Source organism: Danio rerio, chromosome 3, assembly GCF_052040795.2.
Source record: "Danio rerio strain M-AB ecotype USA chromosome 3, GRCz13ab, whole genome shotgun sequence".
NCBI lineage: Eukaryota > Metazoa > Chordata > Actinopteri > Cypriniformes > Danionidae > Danio > Danio rerio.
In genome coordinates, this window is record NC_141023.1 from 330,821 (window position 1) to 349,803 (window position 18,983).

General features: G+C 44.5%; 1 protein-coding gene across 1 annotated transcript; it reads left to right on the top strand.

The window, feature by feature from the left end:
- Nucleotides 1–1,131: 1,131 nt before the first annotated feature.
- fam234b (family with sequence similarity 234 member B) lies at nt 1,132–17,972 on the top strand. The gene is given in 12 exon segments (NM_207053.1): nt 1,132–1,222; nt 4,156–4,503; nt 5,082–5,198; nt 5,495–5,689; nt 11,997–12,112; nt 12,344–12,494; nt 12,603–12,747; nt 13,253–13,447; nt 13,689–13,767; nt 13,858–14,019; nt 14,125–14,233; nt 16,196–17,972. Coding segments are annotated over 12 exon segments (1,896 nt in total). The 5' UTR covers nt 1,132–1,185; the 3' UTR covers nt 16,438–17,972.
- Nucleotides 17,973–18,983: the final 1,011 nt, after the last annotated feature.

An 18,983-nucleotide genomic window follows, 5' to 3' on the forward strand; every position in this document is an offset into this window, starting at 1 on the left:
TTTGCATGTTCTCCCCGTGTTGGCGTGGGTTTCCTCCGGGTGCTCCGGTTTCCCCCACAGTCCAAACACATGCGCTATAGGGGAACTGATCAACTACACTGGCACTAGTGTATGTGTATGGGTGTTTCCCAGTGATGGGTTGCAGCTGGAAGGGCATCCGCTGTGTAAAGCATATGCTAGACTAGTTGTCGGTTCATTCCGCTGTGGCGACCCCTGATTAATAAAGAGACTAAGCTGAGGGAGGATGAGTGAATTCTGTAAGCTTGAACATTAGATGGAGTTAAAGCCGTCATCAACACTCCTTCAGTTCCAGGAACACTAATAATGCAAGTGTACAGAGAAGAACCGGTGCAGTTCCCTGAACGTTGCCTGAAGGTTGTTTTGTGGTTATTGTTTAGTTTTGCTGGCTCTAGTCTGCATTATTCCTGGATTCCGGGAGTCGTGTAACTGTATTCTGGGCGACTGACGCTTTGAAAACATTTGAGGAATCAATTGTTCAGAAACAGAGACGTCAGTGAATGAATGCTGACTGAGACTCAAGCCGATACTCGAGTAAACCACAGACTGCGATATACACAGACAGAAATATATCACCGGGTAAATGCACAACTGTAGGACTATATCAGCGTTTCATTCTGTGGCACTCTGACCACATTTACTCCAAATTTCAAATAAAATGTCAGAATATTTAGTTTTTTAAAATTATTTAAATTATTTTTTTTATAAAATTATTTTGAAGCTAAAGGATTAGTGCTTTGTTGTCTGAAAATGAATATGAACATGCGTAATTACACTGTTTATTCTTTATTTATACACAAACACACAATTGCATAAACAATTGTGAATAAACAACTGCAGCCTGATTTACACGATTGATAAATAACAACAAGTGTTGATGATTAATTTGGAGCCATTGACATCTGATTTAGGAAAAAATATTATGAAATTCAGGTATTGTCCAACATTATTGTGCATATAAAATGAAGAAATGTACAACAGTTTAGAAGCACTTTACAGCACTTTACAGTGAGTTAGTATGATACACTGAGGAAATGTTCATTCTATTTTGTGTACTGTCCCTTTAAGGCGCGCGTCAGAGGACTCAATTTCCCATGGTGCACCTGCGTGGCTCTGAAGCTGCAGTAGCACTCGCGTCGCGTCGCGTCTTCTCCGAAAGCTCGCGCCATGGCTGCGGCTCTGTCCAGATCGCTGAAATTACCGGGTGAGTCGAGCAGTAATCTCCGGTAGCCGGTCAGACGGATGGCGGTGAGATGTGACTGTAGTGTGTGACGTCAGAGCTGTGATTATCAGACGCGTCTTCATCCCGTTATTCATTGATTGCGCGCGACGTTAATGTATCCCCGATCAGCCTGATTGATTGACGGATCTCCGCCGTTCAGATGATCATCACAGTGATGTGATGCTGGGTTATGTAATGTTGGAGACTGATGATATCAGACGCGCGCGGGATATCATCGCTAGTGTTAGTGCGCGCGTTCCCGCCGCAGCTCTACTGTACTGGCGGCCGTGTTGATCTCCTCACACACACACACACACACACACACACACACACTGGCACTGACCCTCGCGGGTTTAGCGATCTGTTTATTGTCATATGGTGTGTGTTTGTTCACCCGTGTGAAATCTGCTGGTGTTGCCGTGTGTTTAAATGAATATCTCAGAGTTGTCGTCATCATATTTCGCGTGTGTCTGTATCTGCACGGGTATACGGGTATTAATAGCCAGCAATGCATTGTAAAGTAATGTTTTATTTCATGGCAAAATCACTTGGGTCTTCAGCATCTTTGCTTAGCGATGCATATTATTCTGCTGTATATAGATAACTGAGAATGAGCCGTCATGACTGCACCTACACGGAAATATTATATTAATAATAAGCATTATGCAGATGTTTACATCATTTATTTACAGTATTTTCTGTCTTCTAGTAGTGGATCTAGTTGGATTTGCACTGTAGACCTTAAATAAACGCTTAAAAGCTTGTTATATTTATACGGTTTTAGTTACTGAAACTACTATACTCACAAAATCTTTCCACATCAGTCATGTTTTAGTAAACACTGCACAGAAACAGCTCCACAGTCAGCAGATTCTGTCTGTTCTGCTCATGATGAGCAAGGTCTTATTACTGTGTAATACTGATTATTACTGATACTTATAATCCTGTTTTCATTGTAAAGCGTTTGTGTTTTATTAATGTTAAATGTTCATCAGAAGGTTTGTGTGTGTGTTTTAAATGAACAGTGTCTGTTATAGTTTACATTCTCTCAGATAGCCATTAATAGTTTTTAGTATATTTTTGTCAATTCCTTATTTTTTCCGTAATATTTTCTGTTATTTTGGTTAAAGCTTTTGGCAGTTTATTGATATTTTGTGTATATATGTCAGTATGTGTGTGTATATATGAGCAATATGACACTCGTAGCAGTGCAATATGGCTGTATATCAGCACTGATGGAAGGTGTGCCGAGTGCTTTAGTGTCCCACCAGTGCTGATGTACAGCCATATGGCACTGCTACGAGTGTCATATTGAGTTTAAACAACAGTTTGACGTCATATTTTTGTATATAATTAAGAAAATCAAACACGGAGAGTCTAAAAACCCCTTTTTATTAGGAGCTACTTTCTTACGCCATTCATTCACATCTGCAGCTGACGTCAGAACAGCAGAAGCTGTTACTAATTCACCAAGGTCACTGTAGAGCTAGTGTTTGATGATTCTCTAGCGTAATGTCTAACATGACGACAGAACAGCTGATTCTGCTCACATTTTAACATTATTAGGCTGAACAGCATGAAGGGCCATCAGTCTACAAAGATATTTCCAAACAGTCAGGGCCGGTGCGTCCATAGAGGCGACCTAGGCGGCCGCCTAGGGTCGGCAGTATAGAGAGGGCGGCATCCGTGACACCTCCCTTACCACCCGCGTCCTCAATTATGTCCGCGACACCTCCCTCACCACCCGTGTCCTCAGATATATTCGCGCATAGACGACAGAATAGAGAGCGCAGTGTTCGCGACACCTTCCTCTCTCACTCAGCACTCGCGTGTCCTCAGTTATATCCGTGCATAGTGCACTGGAAAAGAGGTCCGCGACACCTCACTTAATTTTCATTAGCGGTCACTTTCGTTTTCACATTGGGGTTGAGGGCGGCATGATCGTCCTCTGCCTAGAGTGGCAGTTCAGCTTGCTCCGGCCCTGCAAACAGTGTTACAGTCAGGGCCGGTGCGTCCATAGAGGCGACCTAGGCGAGAGGGTGCTCGCTGCAGAGCCATTTGAGGAGAGGTGAGCTCCAGAGAGGGGGAGCATGAGCTGTCGCTCCTCCTCCTGTAAGCTGTTTTAATGCGTACACCAACCCCACCTCTAACCCTACCCCCAGTGACATCACTCGTAGAAGAAGTGCAAAAAAGGTGGAGCTCAAGCTTAAGCTCCCCCTCTCTGGAGCTCAGCTCTGCTCAAATGGCTCTGCAGCGAGCACCACTTGACCTAGGCGGCCACCTAGGGCAGTAGAATAGAGAGGGCGGCGTCCCTGAAACTACCCTCGCCACCTGCGCCCTCAGTTTTATCTACGTCTCAGGTGGCAGAACAGAGAGAGTGGCGTCCGCGACACTACCCTCACCACCCTCGCGTTTTCACTTTAGGGTTGAGGGCGGCGTGACCGTCCTTTACCTAGAGCGGCAGTTCAGCTTGCTCCGGCCATGGTTACAGTCTACATTATTGCTCTGTTGCATTCGGGATATCACAATAATTAACCCTGAAAAAAGCAACACAATCACTACCACACTGCTGTTGTGTTTGCGATAGGGAAAAACGCTCAACACATGCGGGCATTTCTTTTGTCTTTCTGCCAACACGACACACATTCCTGATATGCCAGTCTCACACTCAATACACTACAATTACTATGGTATACGCACAGCACTACAGCATACAGAGGAGAGAGATCGACTTAGAAAGTCACCTCCCAGTATATATATATATATATATATAAATATTCTAATAGTTATAAAATATACAAATTTTCTTTGTGTATGTATATTAGTTCTGCAGTGTTATTCGAGTGTGTTGTTAGTGTTTTAGTGAGTAATCCTTCTTTAGGATGCTGATGCATGTGTTTATTGTTGTCCGTCAGGTAAGAAGGGGTGTGACCTGGGCGAGTATGACCCGCTGACGCAGGCCGACAGTGAGGACGAGACGGAGGACGATGACCTGGTGCTCAACTATCCCCGAAACGGCCTTCGGGAGCAGGGGGAGGAGCCTGATCCGCAGTGGAGAGCGCAGGTGGCGGGGCCAGGGCGGGCGCAGGGCGGAGACTCTGAGCAGAAGGCGGGGCATGTGCAGGGGGCAGGGCGGAGCGCTGCATTCCTGCTGCCGCTGCTGAGTGCCATGCTGCTGGTGCTGCTGTGTGCGTTCCTCATCCCCTGCCCACAGGGGGCGCCGCAGCTCACACACTGGCGCAAAGCGCTGGGGGACGCCGCCGGTGAGGGGCACACATTCATACACACAAACACACCACGGGTCCTCACACGGCACAGTATAAGCGATCTTATTTTATTGTCACGATACAGATTTATGTGTGAGTTACATTATTACGCATGACAACAACGTCTTCATCTGAAGAAACGCCGTCTTTTCATCGTTAAAAGGGTTTATTTGTTCCCAAAATTTGATTTAGGCTTATATTTGTGCGACGGGACAGCAGAACAACAGCGTAAACTACCATAACAATGCCCTCCTCAGGTACTGATTATGGGCTTCATCCTGTGGTAATGCTCCCAGTGTGAGTTCAAACACAAGGGGGCGGGGCATGTCAGACACTAGAGAGCGTTTGATTGGTCAGAAGGTTTAATGAGAGACTGAAGTATGAGGAGACGACAGTATAATCACTGCTGTGTTCATGACCACCGGCAGACTGTAGAGGGCGCTATCAGCTGTAGATCCGCTACACGTGGATTACTATTGAAACGTTTCTGTCGTGTTGCGTTCTCTCTGGAATCTTGTCATGTGTATTAGCGTTAGCATTAGCGGTGTCAGATTAACCTGTGGTTGTCCTCGCAGGCGTGACGTCGCCCCCTCTGGCCATGTGGGATGTGGACGGAGACGGGCTGGAGGACGTCCTGATCGCCGTCACCAGCATCGCTAACGACAGTCAGCCAATCAACTCGCAGAACAAAGGTGAGAACAAACAACCAATCATCAACATCTGACGATAAACTACATTACCCATGATGCTCTGCTGAAGATTCCACCAATCAGAGGGTTGTGGCACATTCGATGCTCATTAGCCCCGCCCACTCTCATGAAGCTCCGCCAGTGATGTAATGGAGTCTCCTGCTACAGTGATAGCTTTGAGTTCCTTTAATGTGTGCAGTGCATCATGGGATTGTAGTTCTTTCCTTCGCCAAAGCCATCCAGTTCATAGATGAACAACTGCCAGTGTGTCGTCCAATCAGAATGCTCTGTGTGTGTAGAGTTCAGCGTGTCGGCGGTGAGCGGGGCCGGTGGGCAGCTGCTGTGGTCCCGCACCCTCAGAGAGCCGCTGATCTCGGTTCAGTGTGGGCTGCAGACAGGAAGTGCTGACCCACTGCAGAGGACGTCAGAGCAGACACACTCCGCCTGCATCCTGATCAGCTCCGGACACATCATCACCGTCAACGCCTCCACAGGTCTCTCACACACACACACACTCATACACACTTTAAACAATCTCACACACACCCAATAGCAGAACAGTGCCTACTCTGGGGGCGGGGTTAACATAGCCGGGCTTGATCTGATTGGTCAAATGTTAGTATGCCCCCTCAGTGTCTGAAGCGCAGGTGTTTGACAGGTAGTGTGAGGTGATGTGTGGCTGAGATACGGACAGTGCGACTGCGATGATTTTACAACATTCACTCAGTCATTCTCCTTCAGCTTAGTCCCTTTATTAATCAGGGGTCGCCGCAGCGGAATGAACCGACAACTATTCCAGCATATGTCTTACACAGCGGATGCTCCTGATCCCACAAGAGCAGCTCTAGCAGAGCTCAATCTGCGTCTCAATCTGCTCTAGGGGTCGTGTGCATGAATTTGTGCACTAGTAAGGGCACTTAACTAAAGCACACCTGATGAATGGTGTACACTGATAAAAATATCAAATCCATCAAATGTACGGAGAGATACCAGCAGCTGTGGTTGCCAGAATTTTTCCGTAAAAAATCCGGAAGTTTTCAGAACTGTGTAAATTTACGGAAAATAACCGTATTTCAGCTGTAACATATTCCAGACAACATCAAATAAAACTATTTCCCATGGCTTAACCTATAAAACACTAGAAACTATACCTGCTACAGTGAGCGCACACAGTAGAGTGTCTCATTGCCCTTCCGGCTATACCTGATGAGTTTCAGACACACGGTTATAACAGCAGAGTACAGCATCACGAGCTCCACTAAAGCAGCCTCTGATCTCCATGATGGTGAGGTCAAATCAAACATTTTCAATAATCGTATAAACCTCTGTTCATCATCAAATATTCCTGCAGATATGACGGAACTGTGTTCAGTCTGTCATCAGTGGAGCTGCTAATGCTGATATTTGATGGAGCGGTTTACTTCAGCTGGCTCGGTGTGAGGCGGTGTCTGAATGTGTTCATGTCTCGTTCTCTCCTTCAGGGATTGTGCTTGTTAGCAGCAGCTGTTCATCATTCACTCATCTGTGCGCATTCACTCTGTCTAGTGGACTAAACTAATCGACTAATTTAGGGACTAGTGAGGGTGTGTGGTGAGACTTCAGACACTCTGATCAGTTTCTGGAAAACAAGGCTAGATCTGTCACAGCTTTAAACTGTTTAGTCCAGAAATGAGCTGAAATCACTGAACAGGTTTCCACTGTAGATTGTGCAGACGTTTACCCTTAAAATCACAGACATTTTTTACAGTGTGGGAATATTATCCAGATGCTGCGCATGTCTTTGTGTGTGTGTGTGTGTGTGTGTGTGTGTGTGTGTTTGTGTTTGTGTGTGTGTGTGTGTGTGTGTGTGTGTGTGTGTGTGTGTGTGTGTGTGTGTGTGTGTTTTCTCGGTCAGACCACTTTAATAATAAGAAATATGAGAAAATACTAATAAATAACCTTTCGGACTTTTGAACCAGCAGAACGCCTCTTGGCTGTGAGCCTGAAACTTAATAAATAGTGTGAAGAGAGGATTAATTATTCATATATTTGAATAGCAGATCAATAATTAATAGCAGCAGATATATATATATATATAGCTATATACAGCTAAAGTCAGAATTATTCGCCCCCTTTGAATTGTGTTTTCTTTTTTAATATTCCCCAAATGATGTTGAACAGATTCAGGACATGTTCACAGTGTGTCTGATAATGTCTGCTCTTATTTCGGCTAGAATAATCGCAGGTTTTAATTCTCTATAAACCATTTTAAGGCTATTATGATTAGAAATGTGTTGAATAAATCTGCTCTCTGTTAAACAGAAATTGACCAACTGCAATGCAGACTTCATCAGGTACTTTATAAATAGCGGAGGATTCTGTGTTTTCATTATTGGGTTATTAAAGCACATTCTGTGCGGATGTTTTATTTTTAAATTAATTTTATTTTGTAATTTATTTATTTATTTTAATTATTTATTATTTTTTTATTCATTCATTCGTTTTCTTGTCGGCTTAGTCCCTTTATTTATCCGGGGTGGCCACAGCGGAATGAACCGCCAACTTATCCAGCAGTTTTTTATGCAGCGGATGCCCATCCAGCTGCAACCCATCTCTGGGAAACATCCACACACACACACACACACACACTTATACACTAGTGCCAGTGTAGTAGATCAGTTCCCCTATAGCGCATGTGTTTGGACTGTGGGGGAAACCGGAGCACCCGGAGGAAACCCACACCAACACAGGGAGAACATGCAAACTCCACACAGAAACTCCAACTGACCCAGCCGAGACTCAAACCAGTGATGGGTAGCAGCTGGAAGGGCATCTGCTGCGTAAAACATATGCTGGAATAGTTGGCGGGTCATTCCGCTGTGGTGACCCGCTAATGAATAAAGCACTAAGCTGAAGGAGGATGAGTGAAAGCTGCTGAGTGGACATGTTCTGCATGCCAGAGTGTCTGTCTGTGTTGTGGACTCTATAACTCCGCCCACTGCCAGCTGTATGAAGGTAATTCAGTTGCGTAACTCGAGAGCTTGCAAATGTAAATGTGAGCACTTGTGATAATAATATTTGTATGTGTAGGTTGAAATGTACACTTACAGCTCTGATGTGAACAGCTGAAATCCTCGATTTGCACACACACACAACAATCCACACACTTGTGTTTTGAATTGGAAGTTGCAGATTAATAGTTGTGCATTTGTAAAATGTCATTCACAAATACAAAGTGACAGACACACGTGTGCACGGCAAATTTGATTGCATCTTCGCTCTACAACCACAGGTCGGCACTCACAACCTCTCAGATTCGTCAGTAAAACTACAAATCTCCCGCGCTCTGACTTTTGCTACACATCTCCCGCAATCTCTGTAGCAGAACTCATCTGTGCACTCGCAGATGCAGAGGCGTGAGCAGCGCGGGGCGGGGGAGAGGCGGGGCTGGTGTAAAGCTGTTTCATTGGCTGAAGCCTGACCAATAAACAATGCCAGCAGCCAACAGGACTGAGGTGCAAAAGAATCATTTCCCACGATTATTTCATTAGTTAGGGTTTATTTCAACTCTTTTCTGAAGAGATTCTTGTTAAAAATCATAAATTCTGTGGAAATGTACATACCAGTAAAAGAGCAGCAAAGCCAGTTTATTGGCTACAGCCAGCCAATGAGATGGGGCGTTTCTGTTTGTCAGGACACAGGGCAGCTCACGTTGTGTGAGGCCTCGAGCAATCAGAGGGTAAGTTATGATTTTTAATAATTATCTATATGTTCAATACTGTTAGCTAAGCTGAGGACTGTGCTGGGTGCTTCTCTTGTGTGTTTTTTTTATATAAGAAACAGTTATGAGTTATCTAGGAGTTGCTTTCTATCATGTTATATGGTTCTAAAGATACGATTCAACCCACATGAAATAAGTTGTAATAGTATTTATAGTAAATAATATTACGTTTTTGAACCATACTAACTATAGTAAACTATATTATACTGTATATACTGCAGTATCTACAACTTTGTTAATGAATGCAACAGCACACTGTAATATTAACTAGCATGAACTTTAATAAATTACAGTATATATATATATATATATATATATATATATATATATATATATATATATATATATAGCTTAAATTTGATAAGATTGAAATATAGCTATCTGTTTAAAACTAAACATTCTAATGCCATTTATTATGCAAATATCAAGTTGAAAAAAATCTGTTAAGAATACGTATTTATATGTAAAACCTAATACATTTTAAAGCAGTTTCATTTCTTTCTGATTTATACATCTACATGCATTACATCTGATTTAGGTCCACAACTTGCATCCTTCAACATGATATGTGTGTTCAAAGGAAGAGCAACTAGGTGAGGGAGACAGTGTCCATCGCTCGGCTGAGGGTCCACTTTGAGCATCTCATCTGCAGGGTTAAGCAACATAAGCTGAACAGTCATCATCTCTCTCTATTACAGCGAGCATCAACCAGCTTTACACAATGGCTTGCTTTCTGACCATTAGTAAAGGCTTGAGCAAAGTATTAAAGAGGAGATAACATTTGATGGGTAATGATGAAGTTGGATTTACCACCTCCATCTCATTATGAACAAGGAAAAACCCTGAAATATTTCAATACAAGTAACTAGACATTTGCACTGCACTTATTTGGACTGTAAATTTTATTTGACAAATAACATTCCCTTACAGCACAGGTGTCAAACTCAGTTCCTGGAGGGCTGCAGCTTTGCAAAGTTTAGTTCTAACCCTAATTAAACACACCTGATCAAACTAATTGAGTCCTTCAGGTTTGTTTGAAACTTTCACTTAAGTGTGTTGAAGCAGGGTTGCAACTGAAAACGTGAAGGATTATGGCCCTTCAGGAACTGAGTTTGACAGCCCTGCTTTACAGTAAAGTGTAAAAATACTACATTAAACAATTATCAAAATAAAAGTTGTGTTTGTGGGTGAGTGTGTGTTTTGTTCAAATCTGTAGTCATCTTGGCAAGAAAAAAGAGAAAATAAAGTCGGCTTCCTCTTGAATGATCTGAATCATTTTGAAGTGTTTGTAGATGAGCTGGATCCTCATGTCATCTTTAGCATAAATAACATCCTATTCAAGCTATGCAGCTTCTCTGAGTTCCTCATCGACTTAAAACATGCTGATCTCTCCTGTCACTCCATCCTTACAGGAAACTGAGAAATAACCTATAGTTAGTAACGTTCATAATTAAAAAAGTGATATAAAGGACACACTGTACACAAACATGTAAATAGATAGATGGATAGATAGATATGATGCAGGTTATAATAACAAAAACCGGTATGATCTGTAAGAAACTGAAACGCCTAGTGTTATTTTTAATTGCTATTAATGTGTGCGTAAATATACTGTAATTTATTAAAGTTCATGCTAGTTAATACTACAGTGTGCTGTTGCATTCATTAACAAAGTTGTAGATACTGCAAAATATACAGTATAATACAGTTTACTATAGTTAGTATGGTTCAAAAACGTAATATTATTTACTATAAATACTATTACAACTTATTTCATGTGGGTTGAATCGTATCTTTAGAACCATATAACATGATAGAAAGCAACTCCTAGATAACTCATAACTGTTTCTTATATAAGAAACAAACAAGAGAAGCACCCAGCACAGTCCTCAGCTTAGCTAACAGTATTGAACATATAGATAATTATTAAAAATCATAACTTACCCTCTGATTGCTCGAGGCCTCACACAACGTGAGCTGCCCTGTGTCCTGACAAACAGAAACGCCCCATCTCATTGGCTGGCTCTAGCCAATAAACTGGCTTTGCTGCTCTTTTACTGGTATGTACATTTCCACAGAATTTATGATTTTTAACAAGAATCTCTTCAGAAAAGAGTTGAAATAAACCCTAAATAATAAAATAATCGTGGGAAATGATTCTTTTGCACCTCAGTCCTGTTGGCTGCTGGCATTGTTTATTGGTCAGGCTTCAGCCAATGAAACAGCTTTACACCAGCCCCGCCTCTCCCCCGCCCCGCGCTGCTCGCGCCTCTGCATCTGCGAGTGCACAGATGAGTTCTGCTACAGAGATTGCGGGAGATGTGTAGCAAAAGTCAGAGCGCGGGAGATTTGTAGTTGTACTGACGAATCTGAGAGGTTGTGAGTGCCGACCTGTGGTTGTAGAGCGAAGATGCAATCAAATTTGCCGTGCACACGTGTGTCTGTCACTTTGTATTTGTGAATGACATTTTACAAATGCACAACTATTAATCTGCAACTTCCAATTCAAAACACAAGTGTGTGGATTGTTGTGTGTGTGTGCAAATCGAGGATTTCAGCTGTTCACATCAGAGCTGTAAGTGTACATTTCAACCTACACATACAAATATTATTATCACAAGTGCTCACATTTACATTTGCAAGCTCTCGAGTTACGCAACTGATTTACCTTCATACAGCTTAGCCAATCATATTTCAGCACTCTGGGTTGCCAGATAGTGGAAACTAAGAAGGCTGCTGTGTTGTATGCGGACGCAGCTGTAAATGCGCCCTCTAGAGGACAGCAGAGGAGTCAGCACATGTTACAGACATCAGCTGAGCATCTTACATCGTAATGCTTGATCATCGCTCACACACGCTCCTGTTTCAGTCGTCAATCTGGCAACCCTCGTGTTCATCTGTTGGTTTTTATCGGGATGATGAGACACGGACAGTATTCAGAGCGCTGTGCTGCGACTGAAGCTGACGAGGACACGCTTATATCTGTACACTGATGACCTGAGTGAGTGTGTGTGTGTGTGTGTGTGTGTGTGTGTGTGTAGGCAGGACGTGGTGGACGGCAGCTGTTGGTGATGTGGAGTCTCGTGCCGTTCTGCTGCCTGATCTACAGGGAGACGCTTATCCAGACCTGCTCATCGCCACACTACCAGCAGACCAGGTCACACACACACACACACACACACACACACACACACACACACACACACACACACACACACACACAAGCATGATATAAACACAACACAATACATACACACTCTTCACACACATTTTTGCAAACACACACAGAAACAGACAGGGGTGCGTGCACAAACACACACACGTGCTCATATTTGTTCATGAGGAGACTGATGTGTGTGCGTGTGTGTGTGTGTGTGTGCGTCCGCAGGCCTCTGACCTATCTCTAGTGCTGATCTCTGGACAGTCAGGCGCTGTGATTGGACAGCCGGTGAACTTTAACCTCACAGCTCAGGGGAAGCTGATTGGTCCACTGCTGCACGAGACATCAAAGGGGGCCTACTACATCCTGTTCGGCCTGGGTGAGTGAGTGTGTGTGTGTGTGTGTTGGGGCTGTATGTGTTTGTGTTTGTGTGTGTGTATATAAGTGTATTGTATTTGTGTGTGTGTGTGTGTGTGTGTGCGCGCAGGTCTGGTGCAGGGCGTGTCTCTCAGCTACATCTACACCCAGGCCACAGGCAGCACGGCGGCAGCAGCGGCTCGGGTTCGACAGCAGGACTCCAGCTGGGAGAGTCTGAGGAGGAGCAACACATCTGCACTACTGCACATCAGCAGGTGCTCACACACACACACACACACACACACACACACACACACACACACACACACACACACACGCATCCTCCTTCAGCTTAGTCCCTTCATTCATCAGGGGTTACCACAGGGGAATGAACCGCCAACTATTCCAGCATATGTTTTACACAGCAGATGCCCTTCCAGCTGCAACCCATCACTGGGAAACACCCATACACATACACTACAGTCAGTTTAGTTGATCAGTTCCCCTATAGCGCATGTGTTTGGACTGTGGGGGAAACCGGAGCACCCGGAGGAAACCCACACCAACACGGGGAGAACATGCAAACTCCACACAGAAACACCAACTGACCCAGCCGAGACTCAAACCAGAGACCTTCTTGCTGTGAGGCCACAGTGCTGACCACTGCGCCACCGTGACGCCCAACAGAACCATACTAAAAATGTAAACATACAGCTGTACACTAATGATGTGTGTGTCTCTCTCTCTCTCTCTCTGTGTGTGTGTGTGTGTGTGTGTCAGTGTGTCTGAGCAGGTGGAGTTCCTGCTCCCCCTGGTGGCGGGTCAGTGTGATCAGCGCAGTGATCTGGACGGTGTGTGTGTGCTGAACCGCAGCCGCAGTGAGGGGATCGTGTTGTGTGGAGCGCGCAGGCTGTCTGTGCTGAGAGCGAGCGACACACACACCACGTGGAGCCTCAGCCTCGCCAACATACACACGTGTGTACCCAACACACACACACACACACACACACACGCACGCACGCACGCACGCACGCACACGCACACACACACACACACACACACACACACACACACACACACACACACATCGGGTTGTGATGTAATTAGTATTTTTGTCAGTTCATTAGTTTATTATTTTTACTTTTGAATATTTATCAATAATGCTGTTTTGACTTGTTGTGTGTGTGTGTGTGTGTGTGTGTGTGTGTGTGTGCAGTCGTCCAGCACTGGGTCACTTTAATGATGACGGTGTCCCTGATCTCCTCATTCATCAGTCGACCAATGGCATCAGGAAGGTGCGCATATCATTACCATCTCATTATTTCACACACACACACACACACATGTGAGTTGATTGACAGTATGTGTGTGTGTGTGTTGCGCAGGTGCAGATCATTGATGGTGCTCGTGGGCGGAGCCTGTGGGAGGCGGAGTTTGTGTGTCCTCGTCTGGCGGTGGAGGATTCGTCAGTTCTGACCGCGTCTGGCCAATCAGTGTTCCTGTTCTGGGCTGGAGATCCGCTGACGCACACGCTTAACGCCAGCAAGGCAAACATCTGCTCCATCACATGACTGCACATATGAGTGTGTGTGTGTCACGCCTGACCACTGCTCATTATGTGTGTGTGTGTGTGTGTGTGTGTGTGTCCGCAGGCAGCCGTGGCGGAGCCGGTGCTCAGGAAACTCTTCCTGTTTCACCCCTACTATCCCACAATCCTCCTGCAGCTCAGCAACACCACAGACACCGTCCTCACCGCCACAGGTCTGATCGCTCACTGAAGCGTGTGATTGGAGCATGTGATCGGCCGTTGATGCGTGCGGTGCGATTAATCGTTGATGCATGTGATCGGTCATTGATGCGTGTGATTGGTTGTTGATGTGTGCGATTATTGGTTAATGCGTGTGATTGGTTATTGATGTGTGCGATTAATCGTTGATGCGTGTGATCAGTCGTTGATTCGTGTGATTGGTTATTGATGCGTGTGATCGGTCGTTGATGCGTGCGACTAATCGTTGATGCGTGTGATTGGTTATTGATGCGTGTGATCGGTCGTTGATGCGTGCGACTAATCGTTGATGCGTGTGATTGGTTATTGATGCGTGTGATCGGTCGTTGATGCGTGCGATTAATCGTTGATGCGTGTGATCGGTCGGTAATGTGTGCGATTAATCGTTGATGCGTGCGATCGGTCGTTGATGCGTGCGACTAATCGTTGATGCGTGTGATCGGTCGTTGATGTGTGCGATTAATCGTTGATGCGTGTGATCAGCCGTTAATGTGTTCGATTAATCGTTGATGCGTGCGATTAATGGTTGATGCGTGTGATCAGTCGTTGATGCGTGTGATCGGTCGTTGATGTGTGCGATTAATCGTTGATGCGTGCGATCGGTCGTTGATGCGTGCGATCGGTCGTTGATGTGTGCGATTAATCGTTGATGCGTGTGATTGGTCGTTAATGTGTGCGATTAATCGTTGATGCGTGTGATTGGTCGTTGATTCGTGTGATTGGTTATTGATGCGTGTGATCGGTCGTTGATGCGTGCGACTAATCGTTGATGCGTGTGATCGGTCGTTGATGTGTGCGATTAATCGTTGATGCGTGTGATCAGCCGTTAATGTGTTCGATTAATCGTTGATGCGTGCGATTAATGGTTGATGCGTGTGATCAGTCGTTGATGCGTGTGATCGGTCGTTGATGTGTGCGATTAATCGTTGATGCGTGCGATCGGTCGTTGATGTGTGCGATTAATCGTTGATGCGTGCGATCGGTCGTTGATGTGTGCGATTAATCGTTGATGCGTGTGATTGGTCGTTAATGTGTGCGATTAATCGTTGATGCGTGCGATCGTTCGTTGATGCGTGCGATTAATCGTTGATGCGTGCGATCGGTCGTTGATGCGTGTGATTGGTCATTGATGCGTTTGATTGGTCGTTCATGCGTGTGATTGGTTATTGATGTTTGCGATTAATCGTTGATGCGTGCGATCGGTCGTTGATGCGTGCGATTAATCGTTGATGCGTGCGATCGGTCGTTGATGCGTGCGATTAATTGTTGATGCGTGCGATCGGTCGTTGATGCGTGCGATTAATCGTTGATGTGTGTGATTGGTCATTGATGCGTGCGATTAATCGTTGATGCGTGCGATTAATCGTTGATGCATGTGATCGGTCATTGATGCGTGTGATTGGTCATTGATGCGTTTGATTGGTCATTGATGCGTTTGATTGGTCGTTCATGCGTGTGATTGGTTATTGATGTTTGCGATTAATCGTTGATGCGTGTGATTGGTCATTGATGCGTGCGATTAATCGTTGATGTGTGCAATTAATCGTTGATGCGTGTGATTGGTCATTGATGCGTTTGATTGGTCGTTCATGCGTGTGATTGGTTATTGATGTTTGCGATTAATCGTTGATGCGTGTGATTGGTCGTTGATGCGTGCGACTAATCGTTGATGCGTGCGACTAATCGTTGATGCGTGTGATCGGTCGTTGATGCGTGCGACTAATCGTTGATGCGTGCGACTAATCGTTGATGCGTGTGATCGGCCGTTAATGTGTTCGATTAATCGTTGATGCGTGCAATTTATCGTTGATGCGTGTGATTGGTCGTTTATGTGTGTGATCGGTGGTTGAAGTGTGTGAGTAGTCACTGAAGCATGTGTGACGGTCATGTGACTGTGATGGTCTCCATGTGTGTGTGTGTGTGTGTGTCTCCATCAGTGGGCTACGCGCCGCAGCAGAAGGACGCCTCCTACACGAGTGTGTCGTCTGTGCCCGTGTCTGGCCGTCAGCCGGCGCTGCAGATGCTGAAGAGTGTGAGTCTGAAAGCGGCCATCGCAGACGCACAGATCCTGCAGCTCAGCAACAGCAGCGCGCACACACACACACACAGCGCCTTCCACATCAACCAGTTCTTCAGACGCCTGTCCTTCACACAGGTCCGAGCACACTCATCAGACTGACACCGAGCCGACATACATCTACACGTTATTAATACATCTATATGTGTTCATCAGCACTTTATTATTCACACGCGTGTGTGTGTGTGTGTGTGTGTGTGTGTGTGTGTGTGTGTGTGTGTTTCTCCACAGTGATGATGTTTGGACACGTTCATCATTCCTGCTCTGCATTCCTCCCTGGGTGTGCGCGTGTGTGTGTGTGCGTGTGTGTGTGTGTGGAGTTTCAGCAGAGGTGTAGATATGCTTCATCTGTTTAACACACTTTAAAGGGCATCTATGTTGAAAACTCTACTTTTCCAGCTGTTTGGACAGACATGTGTGTATATATAGTGTATAGAGCGTCATATTGGGCTGATATAAACACACTCAGTCCTTTTTTTTTTCAATTTAACAACATAAAAACGGTGGACCAATTAGTGCGATCCCCCCGCCCACCGAATTGATTGACAGCTGTGTGCATTAACATGTCCCGGTAGTCGCGTGTATATGTCAACAAGACCAGGCAGACAAGACATAGGCAAAGCAACCGGGAATAAAAGCTCTGTTCTGTTTGCTAGGATCAGCGATCATCATCAAATGTGATTAAGAGTGAGTTTCACATGTTTAAAGTGTTTTAAAACAGCACGTGTGTAATTAATTACAGCGATTTACTTCAGCTTTACTTCATAAGCACAGCCGCGTGTCAGAACAATTATAAAAGAAGACGCTTCAATCCCGGTTTGTGGACGTTAAATCAGGTTTATTTTGTACATTAGCATCACAGATATCCACACAGCACTGGAGGTTAGCCTGTATCCTGACACATATGAGTGCACTCTGTCTGTCTGTCTGTCTGCCTGTGTGTGTGTGTGTGTGTGCATGTATCTCTGGTGTGTGTGTGAGACTCATCAAAACAACTTCACAATACTGATTAGTAAAGGTTAGTTCTTACTGTAGTATCTCTTACAAACGCTACGTGAGACCTTCTTCCTTTTAGTCTGTCTGTTGTCTGACGCAGCTGAGGGAGGAGATTAAAGCACGCGGGAAGGCACACAGTAGGCGGGCAGAACTCGCCTTAAAGGCGCAGTACAACAAAACCACCCCCTGCTGGAAATCAGTATAAAACAGCATCTTGTAAAAGGTATCATGAGAAATCTGATGGGTGTTCTGAGCTGAAACTTCATATACACATTCTAGAGGCGCAAAAGACTTATATTAAATCTGAAAAAAGGGGTAACCTAGGTGCCCTTTAACATGTGTTTAATCTTCAGTCACTGGAATAACACTGACGCTACTCTTCATTATTATGAATATGATTATTATGACTGTTGTTGTCCTGCTGATGATGATGATGATGAGGATGGCGGTGCGGCTGGCCTTGTGTCTGTGTGGCTCTCTCGCTCTGGTCAGTGAAGTGAGTTGGTTTGGTTTTGCACATTGAGTTTGTTTATATTCCTGACTCTCTGTACAGTATTTATAATGGAGATGTACATACTGATGAATGCTGGATGATGATGATGATGATGAACAATACAATAAAACAGGAACATTCATCTGGACTGCAGTCACTTCATTTATTATTATGTGTGTTTTCTGATCTCAATATATGCTCAAATATTTCCTTGATCTCTCTGCTGCAGGCTCCTTAAATATTATTGAGAAATATCATTAATAAATCAACCATCTGCCCTGTGCAGTGTGCTCATCTAGAACTATCATCAGCACTAACAGAAAACAACACTCAGAAGCACCCGAGTCATCTGCTGTGATGATTCTACAGTTGCTATGGTAACACGACAACTACAGTAATCAGCTGTGATGATTCTACAGTTGCTATGGTAACACGACAACTACAGTAAACTGCTGTGGTGATTCTACAGTTGCTATGGTAACACGACAACTACAGTAATCTGCTGTGGTGATTCTACAGTTGCTATGGTAACACGACAACTACAGTGATCTGCTGTGGTGATTCTACAGTTGCTATGGTGACACGACAACTACAGTGATCTGCTGTGGTGATTCTACAGTTGCTATGGTAACACGACAACTACAGTGATCTGCTGTGGTGATTCTACAGTTGCTATGGTAACACGACAACTACAGTGATCTGCTGTGGTGATTCTACAGTTGCTATGGTAACACGACAACTACAGTAATCTGCTGTGGTGATTCTACAGTTGCTATGGTGACACGACAACTTCAGTAATCTGCTGTGGTGATTCTACAGTTGCTATGGTAACACGACAACTACAGTAAACTGCTGTGGTGATTCTACAGTTGCTATGGTAACACGACAACTTCAGTAATCTGCTGTGGTGATTCTACGGTTGCTTTGGTAACACAACAACTATAGTAATTGATCTGCTTTAGTGATTTTACAGTTGCTATGGTAACAACAACTATAGTAATTAATATGTTGTGGCAATTCTACAGTTGCTATGGTAACAACAACTAGTAGTTAATATGTTGAGGTGATTCTACAGTTGCTATGGTAACACAACAACTACAGTAACTGATCTGCTGTGGTGATTGTACAGTTGCTATGGTAACACAACAACTACAGTAAC